The sequence below is a fragment of the Bacillus rossius genome, chromosome 2 (genome assembly GCF_032445375.1).
Source record: "Bacillus rossius redtenbacheri isolate Brsri chromosome 2, Brsri_v3, whole genome shotgun sequence".
Taxonomy (NCBI): domain Eukaryota; kingdom Metazoa; phylum Arthropoda; class Insecta; order Phasmatodea; family Bacillidae; genus Bacillus; species Bacillus rossius.
In genome coordinates, this window is record NC_086331.1 from 7,553,466 (window position 1) to 7,574,323 (window position 20,858).

Consider the following 20,858-nt stretch of genomic DNA (forward strand, 5'->3'; position numbering starts at 1 on the left):
TGTAGGATTTATAAAACAAAACATTTTTTTTTCATCTGGATTATCCGTATATCTGGTTGAGCGGAGTTCAGGTTAGCAGGACTATACTGTACATTAGCTCGTAACAAAGGTTTTGACATAAGCAAAAATTATTTAAATATTTAAGAATTACTTCAGTGCTGGTGAAACTTTTATGTACAGCAACACTAGGAAAATTTACCTTTGAACATACTATTTGATTAACATTTACCAAGATACCCTTTACTACCATAAAAAATTATACAACCTAATCAAGGTGCGAAACTAATACAGATTATTTTATTTATTTTTTCCCCAGTTGGTATTGAGAGTTCTGACCTGCTTAGATTATTTCATAGCTCACCTCAGTGATGTAATTTCCTCCTGAATGCAAGCTGGACACTTACACCCATCAAGCTGACTGTTTCATAAAACAGGGCTGCTTTGGAGTCTTCGTATTATCGTGACATTTCTACCAGCATTGTGATGCCCCAGAACTGAACTTTGCCTCTTCCAACGTGCTAGGGCAACTCAACAGGTTACTCAGGCATCACCAAGCTGTCATAGTCACAGATGCTTCATGGCTAGAGACCGGAAAAATTCGCGAATTCATTTCGCGTTAGGCTAAAATACAAATAGTTATACCTCAGTGCGGCCTCTGCCATTGGCTCACAACTCACCTGGATGACTCTGGGCCAATGAGAAACGCCTGAGCAAAGCGTTATCAAATCACAGGCTGCTACATTGGGACGTCTCACAAGACAGAAGCCAATGAGTGGGTGACATTTGACCGAGTGTCCGTAGAACTATGGAGTTCATCCTGCAGGTCATTGAACCCGCAAATTTTTCCGGTCCCTATTCATGGCACATCCACCTCATGACTTCCTCGTGAGTGAAATCCTGTAACTTTATTGTCAGACTCAAATGAACCATTCTGTGACTACGGCCCGCCGAGACCATCCTGGGCCTTGGACATTTGCACCACTTTCTCGTTGACACATTTGCCAACGACTGTCCAGTTCTCACACACACTTGTCGCCTGGTCCGTGAGACACTCTCCTGGTGTCTTTGTGCAGCTACTCTTGCACACTCTCCCATTCATTTAGTCTCGCAAACGCTGTGCTCCCTCCTACCGAGAATACATTTGTTCCCTGACCATCAAAAAAACCAATTCATACTATCTAAATGAAAAATAATCATAACAACTACATTATAAACACACGAATACACATCTAATTGCCATATGTTATTAAAATACAGTTATCTTGCAATGGGGAAACTTGTTTTAGAAGATTTTCATGGACTTACGCCATTGTCATTGAGAAACCACAAGAATGAACAAGGAAGATAAATACACAAGCAACAGAATACAAGCCAAAATCAGCCGATGTCAAATGTTAAACACATAGACAGAACAAAGAGAATTCCATGGAAGGAATTAGTTGGAAAAAATATCACAGCACAGACAAACAGTGGACTGATGACAACGAGACAGTTGTAACAGCAACAGTAAATACAGACAAGCAACAACCTCGGACAATACAGCGACAGACAGACGAACCCAACGATAACACAAAACAGATAATCTGGACAACAAATCGACAATACTACGACGCACAGGTGAACCCAGCGATGAAACTAAACAAATATTCTGGACGACATAATGATGGCGACACAGACAAACAGAAATAATTTGTTCAGACAAGAAATCAGTTCCTGATAATCATAATCACTTAAAAGATGAACTCCTAGCAAAGGGTTACCCACGTGACATCATAAACCAACATCTCACTTCATTCCACAAGAAACAGCTGAAAAACCAATTAGTAGATTTGTTATTCTGTATGTCCGTGGGTTCCCAGGAAAAATAAGATGTTTAGGGAACAAACATGGACTAAAAACAGTTTTTAAATCAAATTCCACAATAAAGAACATGATCACCAAAGTAGTAAAACCAGCCACAGACAAGTTTCAATGCCAGAACTGTGTTTATCAGATTCCCTGTATGTGTCTTTTCCAGTGTCCTCTATCAGTCTGTTTGTGCCTGACAACAGGAACAGATGTCCGCTCCCAAAACGTTCCAACTGTTTGTCTTAAGATGCCTACTGTGTTCGTCTATACTTTTGTCATTGTGTAGTCCTGAATATTTGTTTTGTGTCATGCGTTTGTCGCTGTATTGTCCAAAGCAGTTGTTTGTCTGTATTTTCTGTTCCTGTTTCAATTGTCTCATTGTTGTCAGCCCACTGTTTGTCTGTGCCGTGATATTTTTTTTAGACTAATTCCTTCCACAGAATTCACTTTGTACTCTTTAAAATTTGACACCGACTAATTTTGGCCTGTTTTCTGTTTGTTGTGTATTCATGATTCTTGTTCATTCTTCGTGCTCACAGTTGAATCCAGCAATGGCGCATGTCCATGAAAATCGTTTAAATACAGTACCTATACGTATTTTTATAATTGCCCCGATCCTCAAAACAAACCACCCGGCTCCTACTAGTGGGGAAGATATGAGCAATAAATAAGCAAGTTAGCACAGAAAGTAAACTGCACCAGATCAGCACCGCTACATCTTTCAGAAGAGCCAATCTCAGGATGTGCACAGGCCTATTGTGCGTTCAATAAGCTGGGAGAGTTTCTACAACCAAAATATTTTACTGTTTTAAATAATAATATTCCTGTATTGATACCTATTAGAGAAATGTTGACACATACTGCATGATTTAACATATTTGACAGTGGCCTAGCATTGGTTGTTTTAGACAATAAGGTTGCTTTGTGTAAGACGGCTGCGTTGAGACTCCGCAAAGGGCTGACGCCACGGGAAGCCTTCATTTCACAGACGAGAGAGCCTGAAGTTCATGCTCGCTTTTTTTTTTCCCCGTTCTATCTCATTGTATAAACCGGTGTGGCATTAAATTTTGCGGTCGATCAGGATAGGTTAGCTATATTATAAATACTTTAAAACATTGTGGATGGTTGGTTATATTAGGTAAGAATAGCTACATTAAAAATACTGTAAAATCATTTTATGGTTGCTTAGCAAATAACTTTAATATGTAGCTATCCAGGGCTAGGAAACCGTTTACATGATTTCACAGCATCTTTAATGTAGCTATCCTAACCAAATCAACCGTCCACAATGTTTTAAAGTACCGTATTTATAATGTAGCTAACCTAACCTACATAAAAAAACCGAAGATGCACGATCGGGCATTTGGCTCTCTCGTCTGTGAAAAGAAGGCTTCCCCGACGCCACCCACCTGGCTGCTAGGCATGTTCCCCACCCCTCTTGTGAGTCAGCTAGTCTCTCAGGATACCCGACTATCAACTTCATTGTCAACGGCCAAAACGCTCTATTCAGATGAATTTGTAACTGCGAAAAGGCAGGAGGGACTTAATCAGTTGAGGTTGAGACTCAGACCACACATGATGTCGGGCAAATATTAAGTTCAACCAGCGATAAAATAATTGTTTATCTAAGCAGTCTACCTGCCATGGGTAGGTCCTGGGAACAATTGAAAAGTTTTAAGCTTTATGAATACGTAACGATACAGCCAGAGCTCCCAATATTTTAATTCGACGACTGAAGCCGCGGGGATGTGCAGAGAATGGTGTCTGTAGAAGACATGTTGAAAAGGAAGAGGAGGTGGCAGGTAGTCTGATGTACCATATCAGTGCGTGATGTTTAGTGTTGGCGACCATCACATGCATTGAAATTCTTTAGAGACGTTGACATTGTCCGGGCCTGCGGCCCCTTTTAAGTCCGATATGCCACCGCCCAAACACCACCCACCCTTCATTCAAACCTCCCGCCTACCCGTGGGTACGTGTGCGTGTGTGTGTGTTCGCCCGGCAAGAGGGCGCTGTCGAGTCAGTGCGCCGTACCCCTAAAACATAAGTAAATATAATTATGTTATTTGTTTTTATATTCCCTAAGTGCAAGGTGACGGCAGATTGGCCGGGAGGGTTTTATGTACTTTTAATTAAAATAATGTATCAAAATAAAATAGCGTTTCCGGATATTCCCGAGGAAACCCGAAGCCAGACAATAATTAAATTTAAATCTTAATAATTATAATTTGTACAATCTTTTCTCTTTATTCAAAAATTGTCACGTAATTTTTAAATCATTCTTGTCATGTTAATTTAGTTTCCCGTGGCACGAATTCGCAAATATCTTTTAACTGCAATTGTTTCGGCGGGAGGACGCCATGTTAGTCGAGCGAGCCATGATCTCAGCCCAGTCCGCCGCCATCAACGACCAAGAGTAGATGCTTCAGCACTCCGGGGACCTCACCGCTTGTTTCACCGCCAAGTAATTCTGTTTCAATTTAATTCCGTATAAATTGTTTTCTTTTCGTCCTTGGAGCTCCTCTCGGTCGGGGGACTGTATAACTAATTGTCTTACGACCAGCAACGGTCTTTTCTCTTTCATAATACGTAATGTAAGATGTGACCACGTGGGGGTCTTCACACCTAAACCGATTCGTGCCGCGGGCGTTTTAAACAGTTTCAATCGTGTAAGTTGTATCCGCCGAATAAATCAGGTGTGTAAATCAAATGTATTATTTTCTTATTTAAATCTGTTTAACCACGTGGAGTGTGACGGCGTGTGGGACGCCTGAGAGCCCACTGCGTAATAATAGCGTGCCCGATGCTGAGAGCGGGCAGGGATTCGTGCTAGGTGTATTCAGGGGGAAATTAAAATCACGCCTCACATGGGCGATGTCACGACCCTGAGAAAGAGAGAAAGAGTCTCACATCGGTCCGTGCACGTGGCACGGTGGCGCCCATAAAACCCGAGCACGCAGTAAAATTCAGTCATTAAATATCAGAGACTACGGCCCCCGTATCAAGAGGTGCCGCCACGAGTGGCACCGTAACAACGTACACCAAATCATTAAAAAAAATTAACATACTCCTCGGTCATAGTATACAACACTGCTATAACCTTACACTACATATATTAAGCTTATAAAACTTAATCATTGAAAGGGTAGTTAGTATACTCAGGCGGTAACATTGGCAGTCCTCGCTGGCTTGTGTGCAAACACTCCACCATCTATAACATAAATTAAAGAAAACTGCATGCATTGGAGTCCTCTGTGGAGAAATACAAAGCCCTGAGTGTAGGGAAAGGTATAAAATATTTTCGTTCAGAATTCTGTGCCAACGTCCTGCATAAAATGAAGCACGCTGCAGCATAAAAGCAGACTTGTCCGCTCTGGAAAGTAACAAGTCGTGTCGGGCTGTAAGTACTTAGAGCAGTACCTCCAATGACGTCAAATGTTTCTCATGGTTCCTTAAGCTTGCCAACTATCCTACTTTTACTGTAACACACACAGCTTGATTTTGCATCAATTTGAATTTAATTTCAAAACCAGCTAAGTGACGATTCTGAAAAGAAAAGAAAAAAATGAACTTTTTTCATTTAATCATAGCATATTGATGCACGTAGTATCTTGCAAACTGCCAGAAACTTTTATGTTCCTCTGACAGACTATGTTCGTTATGTTTTATGTAAAAATGTTTCTGTTGTGGGTGTAAGTTACCCTTAACGAAATTTGTTTTAGTTGAACTTGACGACAGCGCCCCAAGGTCTTGCATCAGAGTGAAGAACCCACCAGGAGGGCAGTCGTCAGGAGGTTTTTGGTAAACTTGCAAGTTTACCATCAAGTGTTTCAAGTGTGGACACAAGGGATTTGACCTGTTGCTATCAGATATGCTTAAGCTTTACATCAGGTTGCCTGGGTATTCAAAAAATATTAGCAAAACAGCATTTAAAAGAAATTTTTGGACAAAAACTTTTTGAATTTTTTTAGGATGTTATACAACCTGTAGCTCTGAAGTGAATTTTTCTTATGATGAAAATTTCATAGTTGTACAAGGCGAGTTACATCTGGCACTGAATGGAAATGGTTACAGTGACTTATTTTCTGGTGTAATTGTTTATTGAAAACTTGAAGCAAATATTTAACTGAAGTTTGTATTTAAATAGTTGAAATAGTTTTATGTGGTTTGTATGATAACTAGTTGTAAGTGAAGTGAGAGTTGCTGTGACATAACAAGATTTTGATAATCTTTGCTCTATGATGTAGTAAGCATTTCCTGATACAAACTTGAGTGTACAAATACACATTAGTTGTTTTAGTGTAACGTAATAGTTGTTCTGTTAGCTTTACGCAAGGTGGCTGCCATAGTGGGACCATCTGTCATTGCCATTTGTTCGTTGCTAGCCAAGGTTGATGGGAGATTACAACATGCAGACTATGTTATTGCACAGGGTTTAAGTTTGCGAAACTGTCAGTATGACGTAATTTTGTTTGTCATTCATTATATTATGTTTCTCGTACATGTTAAATATCACTTACCAGCTAATACCAATAACAATGCAACAGCTCTCTCACCAAAATATAAAACCAAAATACAGAGTTTTTCTCAAATTACATATTAATTTTGCCACATCCTGCACAATAGTTTCTGCTACTTGTCCTGCATTAAATGTAAACTGATAATTAACAATTTTTTTCTTATTTTGTTGGTTTTTAAGTAAATCATAGCAAAAATAATATCTTTTTTTAGCAAAGAGAAGTACCTATATTATCTCTCATGCTTGCATTTTAATAGTCAAGTTAATTTGATGAAACTCAGTGTGGGTATTTTTACAAATAAAGCCCCTAAAGTCTTGATACAAGGTTAGGGTAGGTACCTTGAAAATGCCACTTGACAAAAAGCACTGTGTGTTATTTCTGCAATGGAAATAGGCTACAGTTTGAACAATGTCCAGTATTCATAGAAAGTGAAGCGACACACACACTGTCGGGAGTAATATAGCTTCTCAAAAAACCACAAAACAGTAAAGAACATCATGCTGAAACAGTAGTTTATTTGTAAAATTTTCCAAAAGCCCATTTGCTATAACATAATACAAAGCCTTAGGTTTTATAAAACTTTGCTAGAGTACAATGAAGAAATATTTGAAGATTTGAAAATATCCTTTATTGGTTTTCAACTTTAGATCCTACTGAAGAATGGATATTTAGGTAAGTTGTTGTAGCTTGCAGACTGCACATTGTGTAAAAAGTTAAAAAAAATTATAACTTTTTATTTACAAGCACAAGTAAAAAAAATTACATTTTTATGTAAAATATTTAATTTAAATTTTAATAAATAAATTATTGTACTTTTCATTGAAATATAATTGTCGAGACAATAAAAAGTTACTAGTGTACAAATATTCACATTACTGATAATATTTATGTGTAGATGTTATGATTACGGTTATTATACAAACAGTGAATGATACAAAATATAGGAAAGTGTTAAACAATGAAAATTTATTTTGCTTTAGCATTTTGGGACCTCAGATTAATTATGTAAAATGCTATAATATAGAAAAAAAATGGTCTGCTCTATTAATATTTTTCACTTATGACATTTACATGCTCCATGTAATTTTCATCCATTTTATAGAATTCAAGGATAGGGCATGCATTGCACATTAAAAAATGGTTACAAAAATTTAGTACCTCACTGATCACACAACTGAGATAAGAGTTGATAGTATAATTGTCAGGAAAAATAAGTTTCTTAATAAAAATAATAATGTTACTTACTGAACGCCATTAAAGCTTTTGGAGAATGTACTACTTTATCTAAATTTAGTACACATACAAGAATGTTATTTAAGAAATATTGCAAAGGATGTTAATGCGCACAAAACTTGTAATGTGGATCTGACTTTGTCAGAGTTTGCTAGGTGCCTTTATGTATACTAGCTAACGTGAGTCTCAGGTGCAGTCTATCACGCTCTTACACTAACCCAACCCACACTCTGGTTCAGTTTTCAAAGTATATACCTACATTCTCATTTGAATGTTGGCTTGAAAAAATTAGTCATAAAATGCTATTATAATCTATTATAAACCTATAGTTATATAATTGGCGTGCTTTAAAAATGAATTTAAATGAAAATGTATGTTATCAAACAGAAATACTTGTAATATGATTTACAAAACTACTATTACACTTGTTATACAAATCTTTTCAATTTCAATTTTTTTACATTTAATTACAGCTAAAATCAAATTTGCCTTAACTTTGTAGAGCAATAGAGTTGATTTGTTTTAAACATATATATTATTTGCTTGTTATTTAAAAGTAAAGTTACTAATAATTTTTTTCTTCCCCTTTTTTATCACTTAAATAAAATTTTGTAGTAACTGTAATTTCTGATGAAATAAATATAACTCAGATAAAAAAATTTTAATTTAAGCATTACAAAAAATCAGTCTGTTACTGGACATTGGACATCTTGAAATTGTCAGGCTGGTTGATAGCAGTCTCCATTGTTCATCTGGAGCATCCTGTGTGCTCACCTACAATAAGGATGCATTTGCAGTCTGCATGTTTCATGCTATGAGTAGATACACAGTTCTTTGCCAGGAGACTGCTCTACAACAGGTCTATAAATTTCCAAACCTGTCTATCAGTCACCAATTTTATAACCTCGATTTTTGATGATATTAGTTTCCTTTCTGATACTACCAAAATGGACTTCTTGGCTTGAAGTGGAATTGGCATCATTCTTGGGTTCTAGGTTGAAATATCGCATCGTGAATGCATTACAGCAATCATAGATGTGTAGCGTGCCAGGGGAATCAATGGTGCATAAGGTACAATATGTTATGAATTAGAATTCTGAGCAGTTTGTGTTCAATTAAACTGTAGCTGTTTCCAAATAGGGACTTTTGAAATATTGTAGCAAAAAAATTTTATTAATTTGTCTTACATTTTATTCCCAAAAGTTTGGGTGATTCTTTAAAAACAAAGGTTTGGCAAATTTAAACAAAAATTTGTTTTTCAAAATCCGTGCAACAATCTTAATGCTTTTATGTAAATGTTTCAGGGAAAAAAGTACCCTAGCCTATAAGATATATGAAAGTATTGTAGATGCTTTTGCGGTCGACATGTGGAACTTATTGTACTTCTTCCAACATTTCATTGCTGGTGTTATTTCGCTATACAATGTGGTTAAGGCGATATGATTACATTTTTTGTAACAGTAGAACTTTTAGTAAAAATTACATTACAAAAATGCTACATGGAAATGCTTAATTGTGGTATGGACTTATCTTTGATCTCATTGGAAAGCTTAGTCACCAAACAAATAATCTTGAAAGTAAAGATTTTTCTTTTCCTTTATTTTGAAAGTCATTATTTGAATCATGCTTTGTTACAAGTGGCTTCAAAACTTTACTCTTTGTAGTTACAGTTCCTAACATGTGGACAAAATGAGCTTTAGAAATGTCACCATCTTGTACACAAATTATGTAGTTTTTGTTAAGTAGTACTATCATTAAAAATTTTTAAATGTTTATGCAGGAGGTATTTACAGGCAATATAATATGCCCCAAATAACAACACTTACAATACATTGTTTTGGCATGTGCCTAGTTTTTCTTGTGGTGGTGCCAAAATATCTTTTCTAAGATTGTTATTAATTATGGTCTGAGTTGTCTGTTTTTGTGGCCTTCAAATGATAAAAAGTTGGAGTTCCGACTTGTAAACATTGTTTTTATGGAGCTTTGAAGCAATGTTGATGAGATAGTGGTCAGCATGTGTGTGCATACATTTGACGGTAATGCTTAAATACATATGCATATCACTTACAAACTATGGCTAGTTTTTTTATGTAGTTTTGTGAGTGTTTGTGTAAAAATTTATTGCTGTTGGGTTTGTGTAAAAATGTTACAAAATCAGTTAATATAATTTTTTTTAATGGTTTCATAAAAATGTTTCCTTCTTTTACATATGTAACTAAAATAAATAATGTGTCTATAATAATTTTCTTAGCACGTTAAAATATTTGATGGTACAACTCAATCAAAATTGGGAAACTAAGACGTGCCTTAGTAAAAAAGAGGTAAAATTAATTTTTCCAAAATTAATACTTATGCTTTTTCTTTTTTCATAAAGTATCATATTTATATATTTTATATGAAAATATACCAATTTTTAATATGTTTCCTTACTGAAAAATTCAATTAAATTCTATTCATGTATGATTACAAAAATGTTATAACCTCTTTTATAAAGAAAACTTAAACTTGTTTTTTAAAATTTAAAAACTAAACCATATTTATTTATGGGAAACTTTCTCTACTATCTTTGAACATTAACAGTGTAATTTGTGTGGCTGGAAGTAGTGTTATTTTAATCTTCACCTTTTATGTTTTAGGTAGGTTTGGTGCATATGTTACACATACGTTGTTTTACATAGTTTGGAGATGCATTGAAGTTATTGTAATCTGTTGCATTAAAATATTAAATTTTTATTATTGGTAACATTTTAATATAAGACTATATTTGAAACTATATACCTATTATCACAGTATATATGTTTCAAAGCTTTAATGAAAATTTCACTTTATGGCTTCTTATTAAAACAGTTTTAAGCATAGTTAATTGTTGTGTATTAAAGAAAAGTATTTACAGACAAGTGGTTTATGCATGAGCCAAAGAAATTGTAACCAACTGCTTGTTGCATTGAAAGTATAATAATATTTCTATACAAGATCTTGTTTGGAGTGGTCTATATTAATTATATTCATGAGAGCTTATGTACTGTTCATTTGTTAAACAGGAAAACATTTTCTACAGAACAAATTGATGTATGTAAAATATTTCTGTGAGTTCTAATTGTAAGTATGCAGTATCTTAAAAAGCATGACAGCACTTTGTTCTCTGGATGTTGTACTATATGGACTACAAAGAAGAATAAATGGTACAAGTATAGTAGTTTTCTGTCTTAACACATTACCCTTTAAACTTAAGAATATTTCACGTACAATGTTACTGCACTAATTTAATTTAGTGCAATGTGTTTGCTACATGTAATATGGGTTTTGGCAGAGGTGTCATTTCACTACAGGGCACGAAAACCTGGTAAATGACGGGTGTATATCATTTGTCCAAATGTCCACCCTTCCGAGCGACCACTTCTCCGAGCTCCTTTTTTTTTTTTTCGAAGGACCACTTGTCCAAGTGACCACTTCCCCGAGAAAACATATCTCCGAGCTTTGAGGGGCGAATGGTGTCTCCCACATGCCGTCCCGAACACGATGAAAAATATTACTTGAATCCATCCTCACAAATGTGAAGTGTTATTGAACATTCCTTAAAAATTACCTCTAAGGATTACTAAACATTTTATTTCATGAAATAAAAATAGTATATAAATATCTTTACTCTCACACACATTACTTAGCTGTAACTTAAGTAGGGGCATGCATATTTCGCGAAAAGATTCCGAGACTAGCTGAAAGTCAAAACAATGTAGCACCGTCTGTGTTCTGTGATTGGGTTAGTTTCTTTCAGGTACATGTCGATTGTAACAACACCAATCACATGAAGTCAGTGCGGAATCAAACGTGTCCTGAGTGGCTCGGTCAAACAAGGCGACGACTTCTCTCGCAGACGGCCGCCAATCACACGGAAGAAACCGCTGGTGCGAGTATACCTTGTTGCAGTCTAGTAGAGGTTCAGGTTTTTTCGCGAAAAATGCCTGCCCCTAAACTTAAGATCTATACATATGTGTGCATGAAATAAATGTGATAGTGTGTAATGATCCTCTCGTTATGCCTCGCCGTGTGCTGACACGTCACCAAGACGTTTGATGCCCAAGATAAGAATAACATGTTCAATAATGTTGTGATACGGTTAGCTCAGTTAATTTATGTCTATTTCAAACTGGATATTTTTTAATAACAAAATCAATTTTACAAATTTCTCCATTGAAAGGATCACAGCAATTTTAAACATTTAATCAGGCTACTTTTAATTTTAACACAATGTATTGTAAAATTGTTTTTCTTGTTGAAATGAAAAAAGAAAAAAAAAGAAATATGACGATGGAGATTCGAATAACGTTTTTCACATTTCACTTTTCCTGCACATAGTTTGTGCACATATACAGCCACAAATCAAAAAATAATAATCTCTCAGATTAAAGGTATCTTCTTGCATGCACGCACGAGTCTCCTTACTGTCAGACCTACCATATGAATGTAATATATTACAAGCAAATGGACCAAATAAGCATTACTATAGGACCGAGAAACACTGAAAAATGTTTTACGCGTACTACAAGACCAAGATGTTTTGAACCATTAAATATTCAGTCCCTACTACAGACTTCAGTAGGCACATTTAACGAAAAGGACGCACATGTGGACGAACATTCAACTAGGTAGGATACGATAGGATATGATCCTATCAATAGGATATGACCCCATCAGTTGCATACGATCCCTTACGGTAGGATACGGAAGCATCTAGTTTCAATGGCTCAAATTGCATTTTGCTCCATCTGGCTGAAATGGCTCCATCTACATTTCAATTGCATTTTGCTCGATTTGGTCCTGATTGTTGGAATGGCTTTATTTTTACTCTCCATTTTGTTAGTCATTAACAGTGTTGTTAAAAGTACTCGGAAAAAGTAATTGGGCTCAATTACAATTACTGTGGTGACAATGTAACTAATTACAAGTAAAAATTACTTAACATAGAAGTAATCAGTAAAATTACAATTACAATTACTTTCCGCTACCATTTTAAAACTGACTTACGATTCATTTTTTTTACACACTGTTACATTAATAAACATACATACATATATGTTTTGTTAAAAAAATGATTTTATCTAATGATTAAATTTATTATCTTTAGTTAAATGAATAAAATTTGAGGACAAACTTGCTTGAATAACATCAAAAGACTTCATACAAGTAGCTACCTGTAATAAAAGTAACACTCTTTAAATTTTGGAATTGACCTTACAAAACAATTGCATTTTAAAATTCTCATCAGATAGATTCCCTCTCTAGATGGCAAAAACATCTTTACCAACACTAAAAAGACGCTCATTATTAACGACTTCTTCAGCATTTGAATTTGTCGCAGTATCACTTCGGTTACCTATACCATCCATGATTGCGATGCGTTTGCGAGTAGTAGACACAACACAAGTTAACAAAGTGAAGACAAGAAGGCAAAGATATATAGAACCTGACAAGCCACTTCTGTGCTTTGTCATTTTTGATCATAGATGTAGTGCATACGATCGTAGCACTACAAGCGTAAAATTATAAACTTTACTAATACAAAAATGTATGTTGTTCTTGTTCTTAATTGCATTCATTATACGTTCCGAGAATAAAAGTAACGGCAAGTAAATATAAAGTATCGATTACCTTAATGTATCGATTACAATTAATGTTATGTATTCCGATTACAAGTACGAATTACATTTTTTAAATGTAATTCGTTACAAGTATAAATTACTTGAAAAGTAATCGTTACAAGTAATCCGATTACTTGTAATTCGTTACTTAACAACACTGGTCATTAATTACAATATTTTTTACATGTTTAAGTTAGAAGTTGTATTATGAGAACTAAATCTTGGTTAGAAATTAAGAGTGCAAAAAAAAATAACAAAATATTTTTTTTTAAAAATAAAAAAAAATATTTGTTTTTTCACTTTTTGTACACATATAGGTAAAACATGTTGTTATTGATTGTAGCTGCACTAATTAGTTCACGAAGTATAGTCTATATTTCTTTGGTGATGAATAAATTTTCAGTATTTTACAAAACAAGTACACTAGAGTCCCGTTATAGCAAGGTGTCACGGTTCCGGGTTTTATCCTCGCTATAACCGTGTCCTCGCTATAACCGAATTGGACATATATTGGCCCCCAAAAAATAAAAATTAACAAAAAATAGCATAAAAATTGTGTTTAAACCTGTATAATTGGAAAATAACAGGTTATATTAACGAAATCTTAAGTTCTGTGAGCAGATGTGTGAATTCTCTTTAAAACGATACCCCATAAGTATGGATGCGATCACCGATTGCGTCAAAATAACCAGAATACCCTACCAAGCCACGTAAGTATAGCATCTCAGCCCGCGGCCGACGCGGCGTTGTCCTGCTATCTATCGTCGACGCGGGCTGTCTGCTGGCGGCCATGTTGGTTCGGGATGTTGAACAGGTGGTGCTAGTGTAGCGCGACGATTTAATTCCTTACAAAAAAGCAGGAGTGCGGCTGCTGCAACGCACGTACGCCTCAAACGTAATAGTCGCTGGAAAACTATACTTTTTTCATTTAAAGAAACCTGTCAACTGTTTCAGAAAATAAATTTGGGATTAAACTCAAACCTTCACCACCCCTTTCCCGGACAGATACCCCAAAAACTGACCGAAACAAAAGTTACAAGAAAACTGTCCTAGCGATTCGGAAATAAATACGGTAGTGCCTACTAGAGGTGTAAAAGTAACGAAAAAAATGTGTACCCGTATGTATTCGTTACTATAACAATTAGTACTCATTACTATCGTTACGTTACTCGTTACTTTTGATATCGCATAACATGCTATGTTATGTTGCAGCAACGAATCCAGTCGTATTGTGTACGCATACAGTATGACGTCGCGTAAATAATAATAAATAGAATATAAACAATTAACAATATTTGATAATTAATAGTTTTTGTTAACCAAGAAACAATTAAATCTCATTAGAGCGGCTTTTTAATATTATCTCTTTTAAGATAACAACAACAAAAAACGTGAAAATACGCGATTATAAAAACAAAAACATACATATTTCTAATTTGTAAAAAATACTTTCTTACGTTGTTTCTGTTCCAATCTCAAACTTTGTCTACACACGGCACAGATAACTAACGGAAGTTTGATAAAAGAAAGAAAGGATGGGATTCTATTTTTAAGCCACGCACTTAGGTGGCGACTGCACGGCTGAAGAATGTGACAGGCGTCAACGGCAAGATGTCTAGTGGCGAGCGAGAGGGGTGGAGATAAAGCAGACAAATAACAAAAGCGCGCTTCAAGCGATCACGCCGTAAATTCCTCAAAAATACCTCGTTATAGCCGTGTTCTCGCTATTACCGTGCTCGCTATAACGAGATTCTACTGTAGATGCCTTAACCTGTCGACCAGTATGCAAGGATATTCCCGTGACGTGCAATCAATCTCTGAGGCAGTTGTCATTTTCCTTTCATGTAAAATATTATTAATATTTATTATATATATGAAGTCTTCTGTTTTATTGCCGGCCTCAAAGTCACAGTCATCATCGTAATCAGCGTCATTAACATGAGCACAGTCATTTTCATATATTTTATCACGTCTTTTCCATATTTTTGGTCTTGACCACTTCAAATTCTTCTATATTGTTCTCATTTTCTGTTAAGCTGTTGTTGTCATGGTTTCCATTATTATTTAATCATTCAACTTTCATAACAGACAATCCATCAGAGAATTATGTAGGAAGGTGAAATCCTTCATGACTCATCTTAAAAAACTTGCCATCATTTTCTTCCTGTAGTACGATAACTTGTTTTCGTTTCTTCAATGCTGGTATCTTATTAAATTTCAAGGTGGACGATGCAGATGTCCAAGTGTGCTGATTAATACCACTTACACATATGTACATTCAGCTCAAACACTGACTTTTTCTCAGTAGACAAATAAAGCGTACCTTTGCAGGTTTTGAGGTATTTTTTAACATTATCCCTTCGTCCAAACTGAAAACCGTGCTTGCCACAACTTACCATTGGCTCTTTGCATAATTGCCTTTCTTGTGACATCGAGCATTGTTGGTTTTAGTGAACAAAATGCCACAGTACCGACACATATATGGTGATGATGAAAGGTAGTAAGACAAAATACAACCAAAGGTAAGGAAGGTGACACGACACTACACTACACTATATATTCACTATGTACTATATTTCACACTCATACAACACAGACTGATACCACTTCAGAGAGTGAATAGATAACCAACATAATATTCCAATGATGAGTTCTCGGTATACAAATCCTAAATTAAGATGTAAAAATCACACCAATGACTAACAAAATAGACAGTAATAATAATCTCATTCCAGTAATCAGGACAAGTTCATGCAAAATAAAACTGAAATCAGTTTGAGTCAAATGCAAATGGCACCATTGTACCCATATGGTGTTGGATCCTATCGTATCCTGTGATCGTACCCTACTCCCTACTAATCATATCCTACTGATAGGATCGTATCCTACTGTACCGTACGATCATATCCTACTGGTGGTATCGTATCCTACAGTATCCTGTCAATCTTATCCTGCTGATGGGGTTGTATCTCACCATATCCTGACAATCATATCCTGCTGATGGGATCATATCCCACCGTATCCTTTAGATCGTATCCTGATCAGATTGTATCTTACCATATCCTACTGATGGGATCGTATCCATCGTATCCTTTCAGTTGTAGCCTACTGATGGGATTGCATCCTACCATATCTTACTGATGGGTTCATAATCCATCGTATCTTGTTGATCACATCCTATTGTATCCTAATTCAATGTCTTGTCTCTGTTTCAAAAACTTCAATGTCATTGATAAGGAGTTGTGTTCTTTAATGTAAGTACAGATTTTTTCAGGGTGTGTATTAAATTTTTTTAGCAATTTCATAAGTCAGCAGAATTTTATTTTGAGTGTGAAAAAATGAGAAGAGGGGTGAAAAAGGGGGGGGGGGGGGAATAGAACCACTTTGCCTGCTGTTTGATTTCAAATTCTTTCCTATTGTTGATGGGAATTAACTTTTTTTTAGGATTTTCGGGGTTGGCAAGGGGGGAAGTTATGTTGAGAGCAGAAGGCATAGCCTTAGAATTGACCCTTGTACAAAAAAATGGGATCATTAAGGTTCCTTGCACTAGATGGTAGGTACTTACAATTCAAACAAAAACTACAAAGAACATTTTTTCCAAAGTGTTCTTTGTTAAACATGAATACAACTGATGAACATTTATAAAACATTTTTTGGTCATAATAATGCATGCTTAAATGGTGGCAACCATTTTTCTCAAAACAAAAACAAATTAAGAAAAAAGTAGTTCCTTTTAAGAAACTTAAGAGTCTGAATTATAGCATAACTCAATTAGTACCTACAGCAAAACCTGTGTTTGGTAAAATATTTTGGCTGAAACACTTTAAAATAATTCCTATGAAATTTTTCAGGTTTTTAAACATTACTCTAAACAATTCTTTCTCCTAGTATAAAATTATAATTGTGTATTACCAGGTATCTGATTCCAAATATAACTCATTTTGCGTACCCAATTGTTGTATTAAAATTTAAGAATTCCAGACTTTGTATTTAGTTATAATAAATGGTCTTGAAGTTACAAAAGAAAATTAAATAAAAACAATTTTTTTTGTTTCCAAGTTGTTAAATACTTAGCATTAAAATTAATTAGCTTTAGCTGCCATTCTAAGACAAAATGAGAACGAAACAAATTTTTTTTTGTGATCAAGATATCAATAAACACATTTTAAAACATTAGTCATTTAAAATAGTAAGAAATATAGCCTGTGTAAATATCTATAAGTTTAATAAACTCTTACAAATCCTCGGTCAACAAAATGAGGTGTGGTGCGCGGAACCATGCTGAAATGAAACAAACAAAAGTATTAATTATTATATCAAAGCATAATTGGAGCTGAACATTGAGTGCAGTTTTTAAAAATAATCTACTGAGCATGACAGCTAGCATCCTTCTTTGCACCTGCCTACCAAAGTCACGACAATCAGATGCATGTGATCTAGTCTTAACATTCAAACGTGCCCCTTCCGATTTCGAACGGTAAGTCACTTCATGTTATAACTCTCAGTTTTTTGCACACCTATGATATGACAGCGTTGTGTGCTGTGTAATCAATCGGAAATGATTATTTGTGTTCTGCAATGATGTAGGCCAAGATGAAAGATCCTATTTTAATAACTAAAATTTAATTTTAACTAAAAGAGAATAGACATTTGTGTGCAGTGCTTATCTATTAGGTCATAACAAAATGGTAAAAGAATGGCCTTTTCATTACAAGTTTTTTTATAGTTATTGTTAAAGTTAAAAAGGAGCTTCTTAAAACATTATACAATTATCTATTTAAATATAAATTGTGGTTGTCGTAAATAAACAAGCACTGTGGTGTTCTTACTTGATGCAGTCAGCGACTGGACACACAGACAGGCACAGAGTACAACCTGTGCAGTCGTCTGTCACTTCTGGTATGTGTGTTTGCTTGTCAAATGTTATGGCCTTGTATCCCGAGTCATTGCAGGTCATATAGCACTTGCCGCAGTTGATGCACATGTCCTGCAAAACAGTTTCAGGCTCAGGGACACACTCTTTCCAGGCTGCAAGTGTTTGGATTTTATAACAATTTATGTTACAGATATTTTTACACGCAATCCAGCAAAACTGACGAGGTAAATAAAAAGCTACACACATTTACACAAGAAGGTTCTCTCTCTTTTTTTCTTGTCATTTCATAAGAAGTTTCTCTTATTATAATAAATTGAATGAAAACCATATTTCATCACATAATATTTGCTGTCGCAGAACCGTTAAAACTAATTTTTCAGTCTAAAAAATGAGCGCGTGTAACTCAGTACACGTGGTAGAAGTGAAACTTCTTTGGCAATTCAAACCTCGACTCGTAAGTATATCGTCAGGGGTAAAACATCAGAGAGAGAGAGAAAGAGAGAAATAGGACAATTTTCTAAATAAATAAACTAACAAAATTATTATTTACTTCAAAATAAGTTCAAACCCTGTTGTGTTGCCTTCTGCCCAAACACTCCCTTACTAGACGCCAGCAAGTCGGTTGGCGTCAGGCGCAGGCGGGTCCCTACCGCCGCGACCCGCCTATCCCTGCAGCATGGCGGGGTTCAACCTGAGCTGCACGCTGCCATGTGGAGCCCGCTCAAGGGAACAAGTTCTCTGCACCGTCCTCAACCTATTCTCTGTCCTTTGATTGTCAAAAACGTTTTGCCAACAATTAAATGCGGGCCGCAAGGCCCAAGCACCCAACCCCTGCATGGTTGATCTTTCAGCCCCGTCCAACTCTTCTTACCTGGACCCTCTTCCCTCTTGTCCAGTAGTTACCTGCTTCCTTAATGCATGATATTTGATCCCCGCATGACCTGGGTCACATTAGTTAGCTTTTAAGCTAGACTTTCAATGGGGCGTCAGCCATGGCGCCAATCACGGCCATGGGTGGCCAGTAAACCCCAATTAGCACATGATGCACGCGCCCTTATCCTGCATGGTAGAGTGTATAGGCTTTGGCCTGAGACACACTTAGGTCCTCCCCTAACCTGGACCCTCCCCTTACACACTTAGAATAATTTAGGCTAGGAAAAAAAAACATTTTACAACAATGTTTCACGAAAACGTTTCATTAAAATTTGGCCTTGAGATTTTACTACCATCATGCCCATAGAAGTTTCACATCAAAAATTATATTTTTTAGCACATGCAGTTTGTATTGGTACATGCTTTTGCATGGTATAAGTACATAAGTCACAGCATTGTAAACCGGGCAACTAGCTGCAAAATATTAAAAATTGTTTATAATGTAAAGCATTTTTTCATAAACATCTTTTCTTTGTATTATCTTAGTGTTATTTAAAGCTGTAATACTAACAAAAATATTTTTGAAAAAGAGACAAAAAAGAACTTAACCAAATACTTACCTAGCATGCCACTAACTGCAAAAGTATGCTCGAAACTTCATAAAGGGTAAGCTAATATGTAGTTCCATCATTATGGGGCAGAATACACATGCCGAATGAGTCAGCGCTGTTTGTTACAAGTTAGTGAGTAATCAATATCAATATATGTGGGCAGGCGAGTTTCTCCTGAGAGCATATTTTTGATTAGGTGTAGGCATGTTTAGAAGCTAATTGGATAAAAGTATTATTATGTTTAAACAATTAAAACCCTAAGCTTATGTTATTCTGAAATACATTTCAAGTTACAAAATACATATCAGAACTTACATCATCAATGAGAGCTACAACCTGTTGCTTGTTGTCAAGGTTGGCGTACGAGCCAATCATTGAGAGTGATCGTCCAATGATGTCCTTCACTTTGGGAACAGCCTTGATAGGTGTGTTGGGAGGTCTCACTTGAGCCGGCTTGTTGCAGTCTGCTAGCACATCACTCTGCTTCTTCAACTCACTGATTTTCTGCTCTCGGATTCTTTGGTAATTGCCAAAATATGGCAGCTTCTGAGAAAAAAAGGTGTGTGCATTAGAATTTTTACTTCTTTTTGATTAGACACTGAATTATTGTAATATTTACTTCAAAAAAATTAATTAAATAAGTACTTAGAATTCAATATTAATGTAACTTAAACATGTCTATAAAATTATATTATAAGTAATGCGATAAAATAATAAAGCACACTTTGTATAATCCTGTAATCTGTAATTAAAAAAAAGTATAAAATATTACCAATGTAAATTTATGAACCACGTTCCTTTAGCATATTTACTGCACACTATAACCACTGTGATATGAAGCCTGACAGAAGGTTATGAGGAGAATTGAATTATAATTTTGTAATTTCATTATCCTTGGATTTTTAAAACTTGAAATTACTATTTACTGTGACTATTTTTTGTTTACCAAATATATTCCACGGTAGTTTCACTATCATAAATTTTCATCTCACACACCAATATGTTTGGTACGTATCCTAATTTTTATCAAAGTGATGATTATATAAGGTAAGTTAGCAAAATAAGGCCCCCCTTAATTATAAAATTTAAAAAACTAGTATTAAGATAGTAAAAATTATGAATGTTGGACAGCAGCCTTCTTAAACATGTGTACTTCGATAATACATGATCAGAAGTACCAAAAGTAAGCTAGTTGTATGTACCAAAAGACATTATCCAAAAATGATGCAAGGGCCATATTAGGAACACCTGTTCCGAA

At 35.4% G+C, this 20,858-nt stretch overlaps 2 protein-coding genes across 5 annotated transcripts in view; one reads left to right on the forward strand and one right to left on the reverse strand.

Annotated features, from left to right (window-relative positions):
• Positions 1-10,795, forward strand: part of LOC134529066 (dihydropyrimidinase) — a 187,795-nt gene extending 177,000 nt beyond the window's left edge. For all 4 annotated transcript variants that reach the window (XM_063362773.1, XM_063362771.1, XM_063362772.1 and 1 more), the window contains one exon: positions 5,571-10,795. In XM_063362773.1, coding sequence (XP_063218843.1) covers positions 5,571-5,653 — 83 coding nt within the window. In that variant the 3' untranslated portion in view covers positions 5,654-10,795. The remainder of the gene's footprint in view (positions 1-5,570) is intronic.
• LOC134529065 (dihydropyrimidine dehydrogenase [NADP(+)]) overlaps positions 10,776-20,858 on the reverse strand; it is a 69,869-nt gene continuing 59,786 nt past the window's right edge. Inside the window, exons 17-19 of the mRNA XM_063362770.1 lie at positions 19,916-20,146; positions 18,070-18,227; positions 10,776-17,521 (exon numbers count right to left, since the gene is read on the reverse strand). Coding sequence (XP_063218840.1) covers positions 17,464-17,521; positions 18,070-18,227; positions 19,916-20,146 — 447 coding nt within the window. The 3' untranslated portion in view covers positions 10,776-17,463. The remainder of the gene's footprint in view (positions 17,522-18,069; positions 18,228-19,915; positions 20,147-20,858) is intronic.